Raw genomic sequence first — 19462 nt, forward strand, 5'->3', positions numbered from 1 at the left:
AGAGTTGATAAAGCACAAAAAGAAAGTTCTAGGAATGAAAAATAAAAAACACAGCAGATGAATTAACAGCAGATTCAATAAAGCTAAACAAAGAATAAATGAACTAGAATATAAGTCAGAAGAAACAACCTGGAATAAATCACAAAGAGAAAAAATAAAATACCCCAAAAAGTATAAGAGACATGGAGGATACAGTGAATAGGTATCACCTGTGTGTTTGGAATCCTAGAGAAGAGAGAGAGAATGGGGTAGAACCAGTATTTGAAGAGATAATGGATTGAAATTTTTCTAAAACTGACAAGTTAAGCCACAGATTGAGGAAGTCCCTCAAACCAAAGCAGAATGAATACAAAGAAAACAATATCTAAGCACATCATAGTAAAAGTGCTTCAGGTGAAAGACAAAGAAAAAAATCTTAAAGCAGCCAGGAAAAAAAAAAATCGATTACTTTCAAAAGAGAACAATTAAACTGACAGTAGATTCTCAATGGAAACAATGGAAGCAGGAAACCATGGAATGACATATTCAAAGTACTGAAAGATAATAATTGGTACCTCTAGAATTCTATACCTAGCAGAAATACCCTTCAAAAATGAAGAAGAAATAAGCATTTTTCAGCTATTCTTCCCTTTAAAAAAGGTACTAAGAATTACCAGGAGACCCACACTAAATGAAATTCTGAAGAATATTATTCAAACAGAAGGAAAATACCAGACGGAAGCTTGGAGAGTCAGGAAGAAATAAAGAGTACAAATAGTAGAAAATATGTGGGTAAATCAAGTGAATTTAGACCTTATTAAACAATAATAATTTTTGTTGGATTTAAAAGACAATTAAAATATATGACCATAATAGTCGGCAGTGGGATAGAGTTAAAGTGTGTAAGGACGCTATATTATCTGGGGAGAGGAGAAAAGTACCTGTTAACATTATACTTTGATAAGTAAGAGATGCATGGTGTAAGAGTAATTTTCAAGAAAGGAGGGCTGGGCTTCCCTGGTGGCGCAGTGGTTGAGAGTCCGCCTGCTGAAGCAGGGGACACGGGTTCGTGCCCCGGTCTGGGAATATCCCACATGCTGCAGAGCGGCTGGGCCCGTGAGCCATGGCCGCTGAACCTGCGCGTCCGGAGCCTGTGCTCTGCAATGAGAGAGGCCACAACAGTGAGAGGCCCGCGTACCGCAAAAAAAAAAAAAAAGAAAGGAGGACTTTTTAAAAAGTATGTACCCTTTAAGTTATAGAAAAAATGACATGATAAAAAAAATAACCTAGAAGGCAAGAAAGGAGGGAAGGTACCTATAACACTAGGACAAATAGAATAAATTATGTTGATAAATTTATCAGCAACTTCATTAAATGTAAATGAATAAAAGACAGATTGTCAGGTAAGATTTTTTAAAAAACATTTTATGATGGTTTATGAGACATCTAAAACATAAAGATACAGAAAATTTGAAAGTAAAAGGAGAATAAATATATAGTCCAAATACTAACCAAAGAAAAGCTGTTGTAGATAGATTAATATTACATGAAATAAATGCTAAAACAAAAATAAGATGGGGAATTCCCTGGCGGCCCAGTAGTTAGGACTTCACGCTTTCACTGCTGAGGATGCGGGTTCAATCCCTGGTCGGGGAACTAAGATCCTGCATGCCACATGGAGCAGCCAAAAATTAAAATAAAATAAAATGAAATGAAATGAATTACCCATGGGTCATATATCACAATTAAAATTTCAAAATATTTTGAACTGAATGAAAACAAAAAGCAGTACATATTAAAACTTGAGGGCAGGCAGTGCACCAGGCAGGCCTGGGTTTGGGGCTGGAACCAGAACCTCAGCAGATGTTCACTGGTTGACAGCAGAGGAGAGGAACCAAGTTGACCTTAAAGCAGCAGGATGGTCAGAATTAAGTGAGAGAGGTGCCATCTACAAGGAGTTCTCTTTCAAATATTGTAATCAGGCATCTGGCTTTATGTCTCAAGTTGCCCTACAAGCAGAGAAGATGAATCATCACCAGAATGGTTCAGTGTGTACAACAGGTCCATATGCCCCTCACCTCACATGTCCGTGGGGGACTGACCAAAAGGGATGTGAAATTAGCCAAGTTTGTTGAAAAAGCAACTGTTTCTGTGTGATTTCTTCCAAATGTATGTAAAATTTTATACACATCTTAGCTGCAATGTATTTTGAAGGCAATTTACCTGAACAAATTAAGTTGTAAATTTAGTTCACCTTTATACCACATTTTGTGAAATCAGTGCTTAAATACAAAATGATATAAATTGAAAGAAAAAAATAGAACAACAAAACTTGAGGGATGCATCTAAAGCCATGCATAGAGGAAAATTTATAGCCTTAAATGCATAAATTGGAAAAGAAGAAAGGTGAAAAATCAACAACTATCTCAGGAAGTTAAGGGAAAAAAATGGATAGCACATTAAACCTAAAGAAAGGAGGTGGAATGAAATAAAAAATTAAGAGCAGCATAAGAAAACAGAAAATAAAATATAATATAGGGAATTCCCTGGTGGTCCAGTGGTTAGGACTCCACACTTTCACAGCTGAGGGCCCAGGTTCGATCCCTGGTCAGGGAACTAAGATCCCACAAGCTGTGCGGTGCAGCCCCCCAAAATAAATAAATAAGATATAGTATAGAGGAGCAGTAAAACCAGAGTGTACTCTTTTCAAGAGACTAATAAAATTGATAAATCCATGGCAAGACTTATGAAGTAAAAAAGATAAGACAGAAATAACCAATGGGGCTTCCCTGGTGGCACAGTGGTTGAGAGTCCGCCTGCAGATGCAGGGGACACGGGTTTGTGCCCCGGTCCGGGAAGATGCCACATGCCGCGGAGCGGCTGGGCCCGTGAGCCATGGCCGCTGAGCCTGCGCGTCTGGTGCCTGTGCTCCGCAACGGGAGAGGCCACAACAGTGAGAGGCCTGCGTACCGCAAAAAATAATAATAATAATAATTAGAACTTGTATTTATCAAAAGACTCTATTTAAAGAGTGTGAAGGGACTTCCCTGGCAGTCCAGTGGTTAAGACTCTGTGCTTCCACTGCAGGGGGCATGGGTTCGATCCCTGGTCAGGAGACTAAGATCCCGCATGCAGCGGGGTGGAAAAAAATAAATAAAATTAAATTAAAATTTTAAAAAAGAGTGTGAAAAGACAAGCTACAGAGTGGGAGAGGATATTTGCTACACAACCAAAAAGTGACTCATGCAGAATATATAAAGAACTACAGATCAGTGAGATGAGACTTGAATGAGCACTTCACAAATGAGGGTATCCAAATGGCCAGTAAAAATATGAAAAGTTATCCAACCACATTAGTCATCATGAAAATGCAAATTAAAACCACAATGGATGATTCTACACACCTACCAAATTGGCTAAAAGTATATAACATCAAGTGTTGGCCAGAATGTGTAGCAACAGGAATGCTCATATACTGAAGTGTAAATTGGTACATCCACTTCAGTAGATAATGCTAAACTGTTATCCAGAATTGAACATATACATACCCTATAACTGAGCATTCTAATTATAGGAATGTACTTAAGAGAAATATATGCAGCAAAGAGAAATGCACTGGAATATTCACAGCAGCTGAATTCAACATAGCCAAAAATTGGAATCAGCCCAAATGACCACTGACAGAAGAAAGGATAAATAAGTTGTGGCATATTCATATAGTGGAATTGTATACAATCATGACAGTGAACTACAGGAACAGGGAAAACATGGATGCGTCTTACAAACATAATGTTGAGCAAAAGAAGCCAGACACAAAAATACATTATTTGATTGTTCCAATTACATAAAATTAAAAAAAAATTAAAACTTGTACTTGTGGATACATGCTTAAATGATAAAACTATAAAGTAGAGCAAGAAAGTGATTTCAATAGAAGTCAAGAGAATGATTTTCTTTGGGAAGAGGGAGACTCTAATTATTAGGAAGGGCCCAAGGTGGGGAATCTGGGGTGCTGGCAGGGTTCTGTTTATTGTCCTGACTGGTTATATGGCCACTTGCTTTTAATAAATCATTGAGTTATACATTTGTTTTGTGTACTTTTCTGTATGTTTATCATACTTCACAATAAAAGATTTTTACAAATTTATAAGCCTACAAAGATGTGGAGATTTCTGTAGGGATTTTGGAAGCTGGAAAACAAATGAATTAGTATTACTGACTTGGCTGATTCAAGAAAGCTAAAGACCAGTTTAGTAATGGGGAATACCGAGTTCCAATACAGAATCCTCAAAAAGCAAAGGAATTGGTAGCCTACACCAGTTGCTAGAATTGGGGACCTTGAGTTGAGGGGAAGAGGGAGATGGGGGCTGAGCTAAAATGAGTAGGTAAAAGCTGTTTGAAAGGCAGCTGAGGTCCTAGCTGCCTCTTCTCCAAGACTGGAGGCTAACCTCTAAAAAGCGTAAAGCAAAGAATTTCTGGACCAGGATACAACTGAGGGCATCGATACTTTGCCAAAAACAGGCGAATTACGTGACCATACGCAATCTCAGTACTGATACAGAGAATTCCCTAACAAAGACCCCCCCCCCGGTCATTCTGTGTATGTAAAGCTCCAAGTCAGCAGCCCACCTACCAACTCTGAAAGCTTTCTAGCCCCTCATTCTTAATGATGAGCAGGCACCAAGGATTATAGGACTCTTCGGGAAAGTCTCTAAGAGAGACAACAACAAAAGCAGCAAAAACAACTCAAATGAACGTGAGATTCTGAAGAAAATATAAAACTTAAAAATGGAAAAACTGTAATATCTCTAGAAAGAGATGAGAATATATTGAATCCATTATATAAAAGCATGATGCTCTTCTTAAGAGATTTGTAAGCTGTTCATTCTGTCCTTTGTTTTTATTCATTGTTTTCAGCATTATTTGTTCCACAAATAGTATCTTTTTCTTTGTCTAATTTTATTTTCATGATCTATGGGGATAGACCATGTTGGAAAATAATAGATGTGAATTAATGTAAAACTTTTAAGAAATAGAAACACTCCTGGCAAGAAATCTGTAATTTAATATTCTATCATGATACCAAGGATGTCTCTTCTGAGCTGATAAAGATAAAAGCCTGCTTCTCTCATTGCATTTCGCTTTGATTTTTTCTTTTCTCTCTTCCATGCAAACTTAAATTTCTCTTCCCATATTTCTATTTTCATCTCCTTGTTTCTTGGTGTCTCTTCTCCCTGAAGATCACTACATTTCAAGCTATCAGAAAGGTATCTGACCAAAATGTGCTATGAGCTTACTACTCGCTGTCTGTCCCACCACAATCTATTAATTAGACTTTTTTAGTTGTAGTTGAATAATTTCAGACAGGCCCTCCATCCTCCCTTTCTGTTTCAATGTATATGTTTTCTCTGAACCCTGCTGTATGATCCTGCAGGATATTTAGAACTGGGGGGTGAGGAAGGAGAGGCCACATTTCTTAGTTTCTGACGTTTGAATGCGGTCACCTGATGCATGCCTGGACATTGGCTTCTCATGTGTGAGCTGTTTCCTAAATCTTGGATGAGAAAAGGCCATAAAGTCTTAACGTTAACTTTTTTGATGTTGCTTTATAAAATACCTTACCCATCATCATAATTTACACTGCACAGTTGTCTATGGTAGGAAATAACTCACCAGTTTGTGAGTAAGTGAGGACTGTAAAATGAAAGCAGCTCTCAGTAAGTTCAGGAGAGCTAGCTGTGTGTTGTGTTTACATGCAGAAGACAACTGCTCAAGTCATCACTTGCCATTTGGCAGGCCAAACCCTGCATCCTGAGGTGGCCCACAGCATTCTCAAAAGAGATCTTTGCTGTAGCAACTGTCTTTGTTTATATGTGTGTATTTCATTCTTCCCTGTGTTTTACATTCCAGAACCACAAATAAGTTCCTACCTCATAGATCCACTCAGTCTGTCTTTTCTGTGGCCCCTCCATTTTTTACATCACCTTTTTTTTTCTCTCTTCTGGGTTATTTTTTTTTTCTCTTGCTCCTTACAACTTCCTGGGACTTTGGTTTGTTTAAACAAACTTAGGCCTTGATTTCTTTTTTAAAAACAATTCCTTTAACTTAGAAAGACGCTTCGTCCTGCATTTTTTAAAACTAACCTGTTAACATATTCCTTTAACTCACTTATTCTTTGTATTCTCTAAGGAGGCACTACAGTTCGAAAGGAGATCATCAAGAATAAAATCAGAGCCATTGGGAAGATGGCACGGGTCTTTTCAATTCTTCGGTAAGGATAACTCTGTCATTACACTGTGGGATAAAAGCATTTTGAGAGTAATTTAGAAGTTGATTTCAGAACAGTTTTTTTAGAATTGGAGTTTGGTATTAGAACTGTTGGTCTTTGGGTTGAGTACAATTTGAATCAGACCTACATGTTAAAGTGCCTAGAAACGCCTGGCAAACATTTATTTGGTATGAGCTTAGATACAGTGCAGTGAGTGCAGTGATTTAGTGTGGCTTCTGGAGCCAGATTGCCTGTGTTCAGATCCTGGCTCTACATCTTCTCAGCTGTGTGATCTTGTGCCTCATTTTCCTGGTCTGTAAAAGAGTGATAATAGCAGATCTGCCTTACAAGGTTCTTTGGAGGATTATATGGGGTAATATATGGAAAACGTTAGAACAGCACCTGATTATTAAATGGCTTTAATTGAAAACAAGACCTGGCTAATTGTTGTTAATTGGAATATTTACAGAAAACATCCCTTTCTTTGGGTCAGGGAAGGGGTAGGGAGAAGGAGAAGCTATCTTCCATCTCTGCACATCTTTTCTTAACTTCTTTCAAGTATCTTTGTAGGTACTGAGAGGTAGACACCCTAGCATTAACCCTGGGCTTTGATCTTCCTTTGCAGGGAAGAGAGTGAGAGTGTGCTGACTCTCAAGGGCCTGACTCCTACAGGTACACTCCCTTTGGGTGTACTCTCAGGAGGAAAGCAGACTATTGAGACAGGTGAGTATGAGAAATGCTCCTTTCATGGAAGGTGTGCTCCCGTTACCTAGCAGTCAATGTCAAATTGAAACTTAGGGCTTCTTCCAATAAATGGTACTAAAGCAATTGGATATCTATCTCTGGGGGAAAATGGATCTCCATACACAAAAACTAAATCAAAATGAATTATAACTTAAATGTAAAATCTAAAACAGTAAAACTCCCAGAAGAAGGTATGGAAACTAGGCACTGGGGTAGATAAAGAGTCCTTAAATATGACACAAAAAATACTAACCTTAAAAGAAAAATTGAATAAATGACTTTCATGAAAATTAAGAATGTGTATTCACAGAAATTCATGATTAAGAAAGGAAAAAGACAAACCATAAACTGGGAGAAGATTTTTGCAGTACATATGTCTGACTAAGGACTTATATTCAGAGTCTACAGTTCTATAAAGTCTGTAGTTCTATAAAGAACCATAACTCAGGGACTTCCTGGTGGTCCAGTGGTTAAGACTCCATGCTTCCATCACAAGGGGCATGGGTTTGATCCTTGGTCAGGGAGCTAAGATCCCGCATGCCGCACCCCGTGGCAAAAAAAAAAAAAAGTACAACTCAATAAGAAAAACACAAAACAACCAAATTTTTTTAATGGTCAAAAGATTTTAACAGACACTTCACAAAAGAGGGTATTAAAATGGCCAAAAAGCATATGAAAAGGTGCTTAAAATAGTTACCCATCTGGGAAATGGATATAAAACCACAGTGAGATACCACTACATATTCTCTAGAATGGCTAAAATTTGTAAGTGTGACAATACCAAGTGTTGATGAGTTTGTGGAGAACTAAAACTAGATACATTGCTAGTGGGTTTGTAAATTGGTTCAACCACTTTGGAAAACTGTTGGGCAATAAAGCAAAACATATGTCTACCCTACAACCCAGCAAATCCATGCCTGTTTTTTTTTTTGTTTATTTTATTTTATTTTTGGCTGCATTGGGTCTTTGTTGCTGCACGCGGGCTTTCTCTAGTTGCGGTGAGCAGGGGCTACTCTTCCTTCCGGTGCACGGGCTTCTCATTGCAGTGGCTTCTCTTGTTGTGGAGCATGGGCTCTAGGCACGCGGGCTCAGTAGTTGTGGCTCACAGGCCCAGTTGCTCCGTGGCATGTGGGATCTTCCCGGACCAGGGCTCGAGCCCATGTCCCCTGCATTGGCAGACAGATTCTTAACACTGCGCCACCAGGGAAGCCCCCATGCCTGGTTTCTATAGAAGAGAAATTAGTGCATATGTCCACCGAAGGACGTGCATAAGAATGCTCACCTTAGCTTTACTCATAATAGTCCAAAATGGGAAACAACCAAATGTCCATCGATAGTAGAATAGATAAATTGTGTTATATTTATACAATGGAATTTACTCAGCAATAAAAAATAACATTATGAATACATGCAAAACGTGGTTGAATCTCACAGACATCATGGTAAACTAAAAAAGTTACACCGAAAAGAGCACAGACTGTCTGATTTATATGATGTGCAAGAACAAGCAGACTAACATTTCTGGGTGGGATCAAAGTGAGGCGGCGGGGAAGCAACCGTGGCGTATATGGGCCTCACAGTGCCTCTCATCATGATGAGCGTGTTCTGGGACTTCGTCAGCTTCTTGGAGCCCTGGTTCATCCCTGAGGGTCCCAACTGGGAGTTATCATCACCTTGTTGGTGACCTGTTCAGTTTGCTGTTATCTCTAGTCACGAAGAGTTGTTAAATCACCTCCATACCTAGACCACCTTCATTGACTTGCCTATTTTGGCCATCAGCTTCCTTAAACATTCACAGCACATTTGAACATCTTATTCTACAATGCAGTATTTTTTTTCCCATCACCTTTTTTACACTTTGATGAATTATGTACCTACTTAAACTGCAGGCTCCATAAAATGTCTGTGCACTGCTCTGAGATAGAAAATGCTGTTCTTCTGAGAAATATATGACTCTCTCTTTGGAACCTGTGGATTTGAAGGTGGCTCCTGCCTGCTCACTACATGGGAATCAGCAAAGTGTTTAAGAGCTGTTACAAGACAGGAAGACTCCAGTGGGGCGGTCAATAGGAGAACACGTTCAGAGGGAAGATCTGTCCCACCAGAATTATGCCAAAGTATATTTTTAGGATGAATTTATTTCTGCTATCTTTTGGAATAAATTATTTTTCTGTTTTCAAAAAAAAAAAAAAAGAACTGGGACTTCCTGGTGGCACAGTGGTTAAAAATCTGCCTGTCAATGCAGGGGACATGGTTTTGAGCCCTGGTCTAGGAAGATCCCCCATGCCATGGAGCAGCTAAGCCCGCGAGCCACAGCTGCTGAACCCGCATGCTGCAACTACTGAAGCCCGCGCTCCTAGAGCCCGTGCTCTGCAACAAGACAATCCACCGCAATGAGAAGCTTGCACACTGCAACGAAGAGTAGCCCCCGCTTGCTCCAATTAGAGAAAGCCCACGCACCGCAACGAAGACCCAGAGCAGCCAAAAATAAATAAATAATTATTTTTTAAAAAGAGCTTCACCGTGTCCCAGGCACTGAAGTGAAACACTCGATAGGTATTTGTGCTTTCTGTTCTCAGAAACACAAGCAACAACAACAAAAAAGGAACTGGCAGGCTCATCAATGGTAAAAGAAGTCAGAATGGCACGTCCTCTGGTGGGAGCATATGGACCCAGAAGGAGCCCAGGGGACTTCTGGAGTAGTGGGAATGTTCTATATCACTACCTAGGTGGTAGTTACACAAGTGCATGCATATATAAAAATGTATTAATGAGTACACTTCAGATTTATGCACATCATATGCCTCACTTGTGTGTTTTATACCTTAATTTTGGGGGGTTAGAGTTTCTCAGTCAGAAAGGGAGTTTGCCTCTTTGCCTGCAAACCATATCCTACAACAGTGCCTCAGTCACCGCTTCAACCAGAGTGTCAGTTCTGAAAATTACGTGGGCGTTGACTTTAAGGAGAGGACTTTATGGAACCCAGGAATGATAAGGTTGATATTTGTCAGAATAAACAGATCTGGTCAAGCAAGGGGAAGAAACGTGAGATCAAGTCATTGGATGACTAATTATAGGCAAGAAAACTGGAGTTGAAGCATCAACAACTTAAAGTAGAGTTTCAGTGCTTTTTTGCCCCCCTTGTTTTTTGAATTGCTTCTACTTAAGTTTTTCTTTTCCTTGTCACCCTGCCTCTTATAGGAATTCTTTGCATTTTGTGAACATTCCAGGGCTATTGATTAATAGGAACAGCCCCTTTTCCCCCTCTTCTTTTTTTTTTTTTTGCGGTACGCGGGCCTCTCACTGTTGTGGCCTCTCCCATCGCAGAGCACAGGCTCCGGACGCACAGGCTCAGCGGCCATGGCTCATGGGCCCAGCCGCTCCACGGCATGTGGGATCTTCCCGGACCGGGGCACGAACCCGTGTCCCCTGCATCGGCAGGCGGCCTCTCAACCACTGCGCCACCAGGGAAGCCCATCCCCCTCTTCTTTTTATAGGATTGATTTCCTCCTTCTCTTTCAAATTGAATACTGAAATATTAGAGTTTAGTTATTTATAAGGAAGAGTGAACATTTTCTCCTTGGAAGTATAAAATTAATTTTCTTAAGTTCTGTAGTTTCATAGGAAGAATCAGTAAACTGTTTCAGACTGAATTTTCCCTCTCAGATGCGCAGTTTCTTGTAAGCAAAATACTTTTCTGTCATTGCTCTGCTTATTAGTCATGTGAAGTATTCTGAGAGCAGCTCTGACAAAGCATTTTAGAGTTAATGGGTAGTAATACGGGTAAAGAAAAAAAGGAACATCCTATACCTCCTTTCTTGAAAAGTTTTGGAAATTTGCTGATCCACAGAGTTGTTGTTTTAATCTGAATGAAATTTTTCTAGACCTTGATTTGAAAGAGTAAATCTGCAAATCTGAGTTAAGTAGCAAAGAGAATTCTATGGATGTGTTATTTGGAGATTTGTTGTTTATAATCCTTGGTCTATCTTTTGTTCTCAGTCCCAAATATATGCAGTTTCTCTTCATTCCTGATTTGAATATGAGTGTTTAATCACTATAGGATTGTTTATTGGTACTCCAAAATTGATAGAAATCTCAGGAATGTGTAAGAACAAAACTAAAGTTGCAGCCAGTAGAGCTTCTTATTCTCTCTTATTGATTGACAAGAACTGAGTTTATTTGTCATTTTCCCATCAGAGTCTCAGTTCCACAGGTTCACTGGCAAACTGGAGCATTAGCTGAAAAAGATCTTTTATTGTTCATGTAACTTTACTTGGAGAGCCTTCAACCAACAATATCCCATCCTATATGGCCTTATAGCCTACATTCATTTATACCCCACCTTGTCCCAAGGGGGATTTGAGTAAGCTACAGTATACATCCAACACAGTGAAGGGAAATAAATATGCTTGGAAATTGGAGCACAAAGGAAAACAAACCAGTGAAAGCCAGTAGTCAGTCACAGATTTGACTCCAAGCTTCCTAGTAGCCAAAATAAAGAGGAAAGACCATAAGATAAAAAACAAGTCAGTTATAAATTGGACTCCATCAAAAGTTTTAAAGTTTTGTGCTGAAAATGGAACCATCAAGAAAGTGAAAACACAACCCACAGCATGGGTGAAAATATTTACAAAGCATATATCTGATAAGAGACTAGTATCTAGAAACTGTAAAGAATTCTTGTAACTGAATAATAAAAAGGCAAATAACCCAATTAAAATGGGTAAAAAATTGAATAGACATTTTTCCAAAGAAGACATACAAATGGCCAATAAGCATGTGAAAAGATGTTCCACATCATTAGACATTAACCACAATGAGATACCACTTTAAGCCCACTGGATAGTTGTAATCAAAAAGGCAGATAGAAACAAGTGTTGGTGAGAATGGAGAGAAAGTAGGACCCTCATACACTGCTGGTGGGGATTTAAAATGGAGCAGCACATTGGAAACCAATCTGGCAGTTTCTTAGATGATTAAACATACCGTTAATCATATGACCCAGCAGTTACACTCCTAGTTACATACCCAGAGAAATGAAAACATAGCCACACAAAAACTTGTACACAAATGTTCATAGTAACATGCTCTGTAATAGCCAATAAGTGGAAACAACACAAATGTCTATCACCTGATGAATGGATAAACAAAATGTGGTGTATTCATACAGTGGAATACTATTCAGTCATAAAAAGGAATTATGTACTGATACAATCCTCAACATGAATGAACCTTGAAAACATTATGCTAAGTGAAAGAAGCCAATCGCTAAAACCACATATTATATGATTCCACTTATGCGAAATGTCCAGAACAGGCAAATCTGTAGAGACGGAAAGTACTTTAGTGGGTAAAGTTAGGGAAAGGGATGAGGGAGGGAAATGGGGTTTTAGGAGGTGATGAAAATATTCTAACCATAGATTGTGGTAATGGCTGCACAACTCTTAAAATCATTGAACTATCACTTTGAACAAGTGAATTTTATGGTTATGTGAATTATGTTTCAGTAAAGAAATCTCATTCAGTAAAGGAAAGTATATTTCAGTAAAGGAAAAGAAAAAAGAGTTTCTCAGTTTTATACGACTGTTTCTTGTAAGGAATATCCTTCAGTGCAGGCTATCTTAATACCCAATGCAAAAAGCAATTCTAGGAGGACCCAAAACAATGTGATACTAGGACACATTTTGCCACACACGTAGCTTTTAAATTCTAATTAACCAACACTGTGTATACAATTTCAGGTAAAGCCTTGTTCTCCCACTTCTTAACAGTTGCTTTTGTGATGTACTGTTTGAAGGCATTATTGTTTTCTTGTGAAAATTTGTTCTGTGTGAGGAGGTTTGAGAGGGTGTGACATTGCCTTAACACATGCCAACACATGGTTGACAAATGTAAGCAGTTGATAAGTTGATTCCAAGTTTCCATTTTCCCCATTGCCTTGGGAAGTTAATTTTCAGTTCTTCCAGTTTCTCCTCTCTGATGGATATAAAAAGCCTCAGGAACAGCAAACTGTTACTGTTCATTATTCTTCCCTGCCTTCTTTTAAAAAATTGGTATTGGAGGAACTAACAGGGTTCTCCTAATAAGATCTTTCTTGCTACAACTGGTAACCTTTTCATATATTAGCGCTTTTACTGTCTTAAAATGAAGATGCAAGAAAGTTTACCTGTTGATACTAATTCTTAAATAGCTTCCTTTTCCAAAAGTGAGGGAGAAGAGGGCCTTCTTAGTAATTGGCCTGCTGTCTTGCACAGCGAATGGAAGCCATGTGGGTTGGAAATGTCAGCCTCTGCTGTGTCTCTCCTCCCAGATGGTACATGAATTTGTATTCAGAATTGAATAGATTTATGCCTTTGCCAGCTTACTACTCCACCCCCGGAAAAGAAATAACCCTTCACTTATAACCCACTTTTCTCTCCTTCCAAATGCCAGTCTGTTATTCAACGGCCACTCCTTTTCATTAAGGACAGTTGGACCCCACACAAGTTGCTTGAAATCATTAAGAAATAGTTTTAAATAACTTTTTAAAATAGGACACAGCAGCTACAGATCTAATATCATCTGAACTATCACAAACTAAAGAACAGTTGTAATATTAAATGATTTGACTGGACATATTTTGATATGTGAACGTTAAGACGTAGATTAGCAGCTGGCTATTTAAAATGAGGAAAACGTCGTAACTCTTGTTTCTTCTAGTCAGCTTGATTGACCCCATTGTCTTAGCTATGGATGACATTAGCTAAAAGGTTCTCGTGCCACTCACAATGTGAACAATCTTAGAAACTCTCCCCACCTCATATTTCCCCCCAATTTAGTTTTTCGCAGTAATCCTGTCGCTTCTCTAACTAGTCGACTTTTATTAGGGATGGGAATAGGCTTAAAGGTGGGACGCTGGGATGTCTGTGCTGGCAGCAGTGCTGTTGGTTTACTCACTCTTTTTCTGCCTTCATTTTTGCATGCCACTGCTCCTGCCTCTTACAGCCACAGTAGAAGCGGTAGAGGCCCGGGAAGGTATGGCCATATTCCTATGATAGATGTGATCATGTGTCTGTCTACTGGTTTTAAAAGCTTTGTCAACATTCGAAATCTGTTATTATTGCATCACCAGAACTGTAACAGTGAGGAAAGGAAGAGATATCTCCAGGCGTGCTCACAAAGTATTTCCTTTGTGTCCTGTATTTGTATTAATTTAAATGATCTTCTACACAGCTGAAGTCCTTTCTGGGCTCTCTCAGTTTTAATGCAATGACTGAAGCTTAAGCAACTGGTCATGGGGGTTCAAATGGTGTAATCTCATAGCCCTTCCATATCCAAGAGGCATCCATTTGATTATCAGAAATTCAAACCCTCAGCCTCTTTATCTAATGATTCCAAATGACATCAAAAGTGGAGGCAAAAGTAGATAGGATTTAGTTTGATTTGTTTTTGAGGTTGCCCTAAGTCAGTCAAGCTAAATTATCTTTGTTTCTATGAAAACAAATTTTAAGTAACAAATTATCTATGAATTCTGAGGATGAAAACCATTGGAATCGATATGCTTGTGTTATAAATTTAATTGTTCTGTTAGATAAGATGGTTCACAATGGGAATGCCTTTCCTTGGTAATACAAAAGTTCAATCAGAAAGAAAATATCTAGGAACTATTTTTTAGATGGCTTTTAACTTACATTCAGCTCCTGGTTGTGCAAGATAAAAAGCTGTCCTTCTAAACAAACTTTTTTGTGTGGTCTATGTGATGTTTGTGTTAGAGCAGCTACTCTGCTTAACTTGTTCTGTTATTCTAGTGTTGCCTTTTTTTCTCTCTCACTGAGCACGTTTCTGGCCCATAAGAGACTCTTTCAAATGTATTGGGGCTTTTTGTCAGGTCTACTTCTGCTATGATTAATTGAGCTATGAAAATGACTTTCACAGTTTCCATGGCCCTTTGGGCCTTAAGGAAGCAGTAGCTTCAGACCAGGCTAATTGAAATCAAATATTGCTCAATCCCTTCACCAGACATGTGCTCCACAGCCACCCTTCTGTGTTTTTCTCTAGGAGGTTGCTGTATGCTAAGAAACTTAAAGCTGGTCGCTTTACTGTCTAATTGAGCTCCTCCCTTTCCTGTTTTTCTGTAGCCATCAGAGGGTTTTCGCTTCAGCACAGGATCCGGAGTTTTGAAGAAGCCCGAGGTCTGGACCGAATTAATGAGCGGATGCCACCCCGCAAAGATAGCCAGTACTTTGATGGGCCGGTGAAATTAGTCCAACCAAATGCTGCGCACAGGAGTGACAAGGGGAGAAGAGCCAGTAATGACTCAGAGCCCTGCTGTGGCACAGGTGGATCCAAGACTTAACAATCAATTTTATTTATTTATTATTGGAAAACAAAACAAAAACAACTGAAACAACTTAAACCTGGAGGTGCATTCATAATACACTCTGCATTTACTCTGTAAGAAAGGTGACCATTTTATAAATTCTTTTAATTTATGTTTAATATATACATAAAAAGTGAATGTGTTTTGTTTTTCCTTTTTTCCCCCCCCTAATTTTTAGGAACTGATCTGATTGTCTGATACATAGTGAAGTCTTGTGCTATAAAGGGGACCTTCCCCCTAATAAAAGGGCCTTGGAAACCTCTACCCTGGGTTTCTGACTTGAACTAGCCAGCCTTTTCTCTTGTTTTTGGAGGGTAATATCTTTAATTTCAGACTAATCATTTTTCAAACACAAAAGGGTTTTTTCTTTTCTATTTTTTTTTTTCCTTTCTACAGGGTACCATTGAAGATCTCTTAGATTTCAGTGGCTAAAACTTCTCTTCTTATGGAAAACTTGATTATAGTAGAACTCCTAAGTGAATAACCCAAACCCAGTGATTTTAAGGGCCAAGGGAAATGTTTTCCATGATAACCTACTTTCTTCTGGACTCTCAATTACTCAATGTATTCTAGTATGGCGAAATAAAAAATAATGAGGGATTTTCGTAGAATTACTTAAAATTTGTTCATCTAACCGTGGGCATGATTGGTTTAAACTTCCCTTAGAACTTTGGAGGTTTCTTAACTGTTGCCAGATCCTTTTGCTTTTTTTTTTTTTTTTTTTTAATTTTTTGCGGTACGCGGGCCTCTCACTGCTGTGGCCTCTCCCGTTGCGGAGCACAGGCTCCGGACGCGCAGGCTCAGCGGCCATGGCTCACGGGCCCAGCCGCTCCGCGGCATGTGGGATCTTCCCGGACCGGGGCACGAACCCGTGTACCCTGCATCGGCAGGCGGACTCTCAACCACCACGCCACCAGGGAAGCACCCTTGCTTTTATTTTTGAACACTAGGTGATTTACCCCATCTGCAAAGGAAGCGACATTTCTAAATATAAATGCCCTCTGTAGAGCCTTCGATGGTAGGAAGTGTTTATGCCCTTCTGTGTTACTGCATCAGCTCTCACATCTATCCTCCCTGTCGTCCATCTGTTTTTCTGTGTCAGCATTTTTGAAACCAACAGGGGTAATGGAAACTGACTAGGTTAAAATGGTCCCCCTGTGAACTGGAAGTCTTGCTAAAGGGCATTGGATGAGTGAGGATTTCCTGTCTATCAATTACTGGAATGTTCCTCCATGTTTCAACACTCATTATATTGAACTGTGTGTCGGTCTCTGTCAGCGTATTTTGGAATACAAAAACAAGTGATCAAATACAAGGTTTGAATAATCTTTCCTTAGTTTTTCAAGTCACAGCCAACTAGTGAAGGAAATTTCAGGGATCCTTAGGCTCCCATTTTTGGTTTAGCCTGATGACAGGTGCCATGTCATAATACTCATTGGTCAGCCTGTAGTGAAAGTGCATGTCTGGGCCACACTACATCAAACTGCATATTTGTGGAATTCCTTAATGTCATTTGGGATATAGGAGTCCAGCATTAAAGCAAGTATCCCAGACAGTAGTACTTTATGTTTGGAGCTTCAAGAACACCAGAAACCTTTTTTCAAAAAACATAATTTCAGGGAATTCCCTGGCAGTCCAGTGGTTAGGACTCTAGGCTTTCACTGCTGAGGGCCCAGGTTCAGTCCCTGGTCGGGGAACTAGGATCCCACAAGCCGTGTGGCACGGTTCAAAACAAAACATAATTTCATTAGAAGAATGAGGATTTAGCCCATCTATCTGTTTTTCCTATGCCTTGCTAACAGTTCCCAATTTGTTTATGACAGAGATCAAAGCACTTTGGAGATTGGAATCTGGTGGCGTAGAGTGCTCTGTTAACAAAAAAGATAGGAAGGATATTGGGAAGGAGATAAAAGATCTCTTACTGGGTTGTGAGTAAAATCTTTGAAAGAGGAGAGAAAGAGTCTCCAGTAGCTGTCTTTACTGATCATCATTTCTTTATAATCAAAGAGGAATTCATCACCTGGATATCCTCATACTCCTCCCTCCCCCAATCCCAATAGGGAAAGAGCCACTGTTTTGGAAATCTCACCTAATGTGACAGTCAGTTCACAGGACAGGTTTGATAGATGGGAGTCCCTGATTCCTTTCTCTTTTCCATTGAGGCTATTGTTATACACACACAGTCCACAGGTAGAAACCGTGGACTTCAATCTTAAGGACTTCAATCAGCAGGCAAGTAGTGAAATAGTTACTACAAATCCTTATAAGCAAAAAATAGTATTAGGAAAAAAAAAAAAAAGACAATTACTTAGGAAGGTCTTCATTTTCTTCCCAAAATGAAGTAGTACGATAAAGCAATTTTCCTTGACAGAGCCATGTGAAAAGATGTATTTTACAGGTAACTTTTGAGCTGTTGAAGGTTCAGCCGGAGTAGAGAGTTAAGTGGTCACGATTCAAGAAAATTGGAGGGGGTTTAAAAGAGCATAGCAGCAGCTCTGGAAGGAAGTTAGGTTTGAAGATCCTGTTGAATTCTAAAGGTAAAGGCATTTCTTATGTTCTGTAGAAAGCTGGGGTGTGTATTTCAGCACTTTAGAAAGTTGTGTGGTGAGTGTGTCTGTCTGGTATAAGTAGCTTTTTTTTTTTTTAATTTATTTATTTATTTATTTATTTTTGGCTGCGTTGGGTCTTGGTTGCTGCGCCTGGGCTCTCTCTAGTTGCGGTGAGCGGGGGCCACTCTTCGTTGCGGTGCGCAGGCTTCTCACTGCGGTGGCTTCTCTTGTTGTGGAGCACGGGCTCTAGGCGCGCGGGCTTCAGTATTTGTGGCACGCAGGCTCAGTAGTTGTGGCACGCGGGCTCTAGAGCGCAGGCTCAGTAGTTGTGGCTCACATGCTTAGTTGCTCCACGTCATGTGGGATATTCCCGGACCAGGGCTCGAACGCGTGTCCCCTGTATTGGCAGGCAGATTCTTATCCACTGCCCCACCAGGGAAGTCCTACAAGTAGCTTCTTAAAGCCAGACCAGCAGGCAGTGCACCTATATATGCATTTGTACCTGTGATTCAAGACAGTTTAGAAGGCATAAACCGGTGCTTCCCTGGTGGCGCAGTGGTTAAGAATCCTCCTGCCAATGCAGGGGACACGCGTTTGAGCCCTGGTCCAGGAAGATCCCACATGCCGCGGAGCAACTAAGCCCGTGCGCCACAACTACCGAGCCTGCACTCTACAGCCCATGAGCCACAACTACTGAGCCCACGTGCCACAACGACTGAAGCCTGCGCACCTAGAGCCTGTGCTCCGCAACAAGAGAAGCCACCACAATGAGAGAAGCCCGCGCACCACAATGAAGAGTAGCCCCCGCTCGCTGCAACTAGAGAAAGCCTGTGCGCAGCAACGAAGACCCAATGCAGCCAAAAATAAATAATTAAAATAGATAAATTTTTTTAAAAGGTAAAAATAAATAGATAATAATAGAAGGCGTGAACCTTAGGAATATATTGATATAACAGCACTTGTTCTTCCCTTTAGACTTCATTGGAGGGTTTTAACATTTTTTAATGTTTTAATCTGAATAGTAGCTCCCGAGATGGCTGGTGGCCTGCCCTGAGTTTGCCATAAAACTGCCTGGGGCCTGATAGTCTGACTGGGGCCATCATTTCAAACAAACATTTTGACTGCTGTCAGCGCTCTGTGGTGTTGCTGTTTTCAAAGCCTCTTCTGTTTTTACTAAATCTTCCCCCTTGAATGTTCTAAAGATACTAAAAATACTTTTCTCTTGTTCTCCTTCACTTTAAAGTCCACAGAGACGTTATTCAACTTCTCTCATGGGGGTTGGGGGGACGCATCAGAGGGCTCCTTTGTAAACTTTTCTGAAATACCAGTTTAGAAATGACACTTCCCGAAGACCAGTTTTCCCAATTTTGTTTACATCCACGTCATATGAAGTTACAAATTGATCAGATGACAGTTCTTGTTAATAAAAATTTTAGAACTCATCTAATACAAGTTCAAAACATACATCTTTTTTTAATCTCTGTGTTCTGAATATTTAGAGAAAAAGTAAAAGAATAAGCCGCGTGTGTGTGCATGTGCGTGTGTGTGTAGTGTGTGTGAGAG

The 19462-nt window shown here is 39.8% G+C and overlaps 1 protein-coding gene across 2 annotated transcripts in view; it reads left to right on the top strand.

The window, feature by feature from the left end:
- Positions 1-17654, top strand: part of PPP3CC (protein phosphatase 3 catalytic subunit gamma) — a 93625-nt gene extending 75971 nt beyond the window's left edge. The window contains exons 11-14 of one of the 2 annotated variants that reach the window (XM_060301255.2): positions 6169-6250; positions 6873-6970; positions 13976-14005; positions 15109-17654. In XM_060301255.2, coding sequence (XP_060157238.1) covers positions 6169-6250; positions 6873-6970; positions 13976-14005; positions 15109-15326 — 428 coding nt within the window. In that variant the 3' untranslated portion in view covers positions 15327-17654. The remainder of the gene's footprint in view (positions 1-6168; positions 6251-6872; positions 6971-13975; positions 14006-15108) is intronic. The other variant, XM_030832604.3, reaches the window with a different exon arrangement.
- The last annotated feature ends 1808 nt before the right edge of the window (positions 17655-19462 follow it).

Source organism: Globicephala melas, chromosome 6, assembly GCF_963455315.2.
Source record: "Globicephala melas chromosome 6, mGloMel1.2, whole genome shotgun sequence".
In the NCBI taxonomy this organism is placed as follows: domain Eukaryota; kingdom Metazoa; phylum Chordata; class Mammalia; order Artiodactyla; family Delphinidae; genus Globicephala; species Globicephala melas.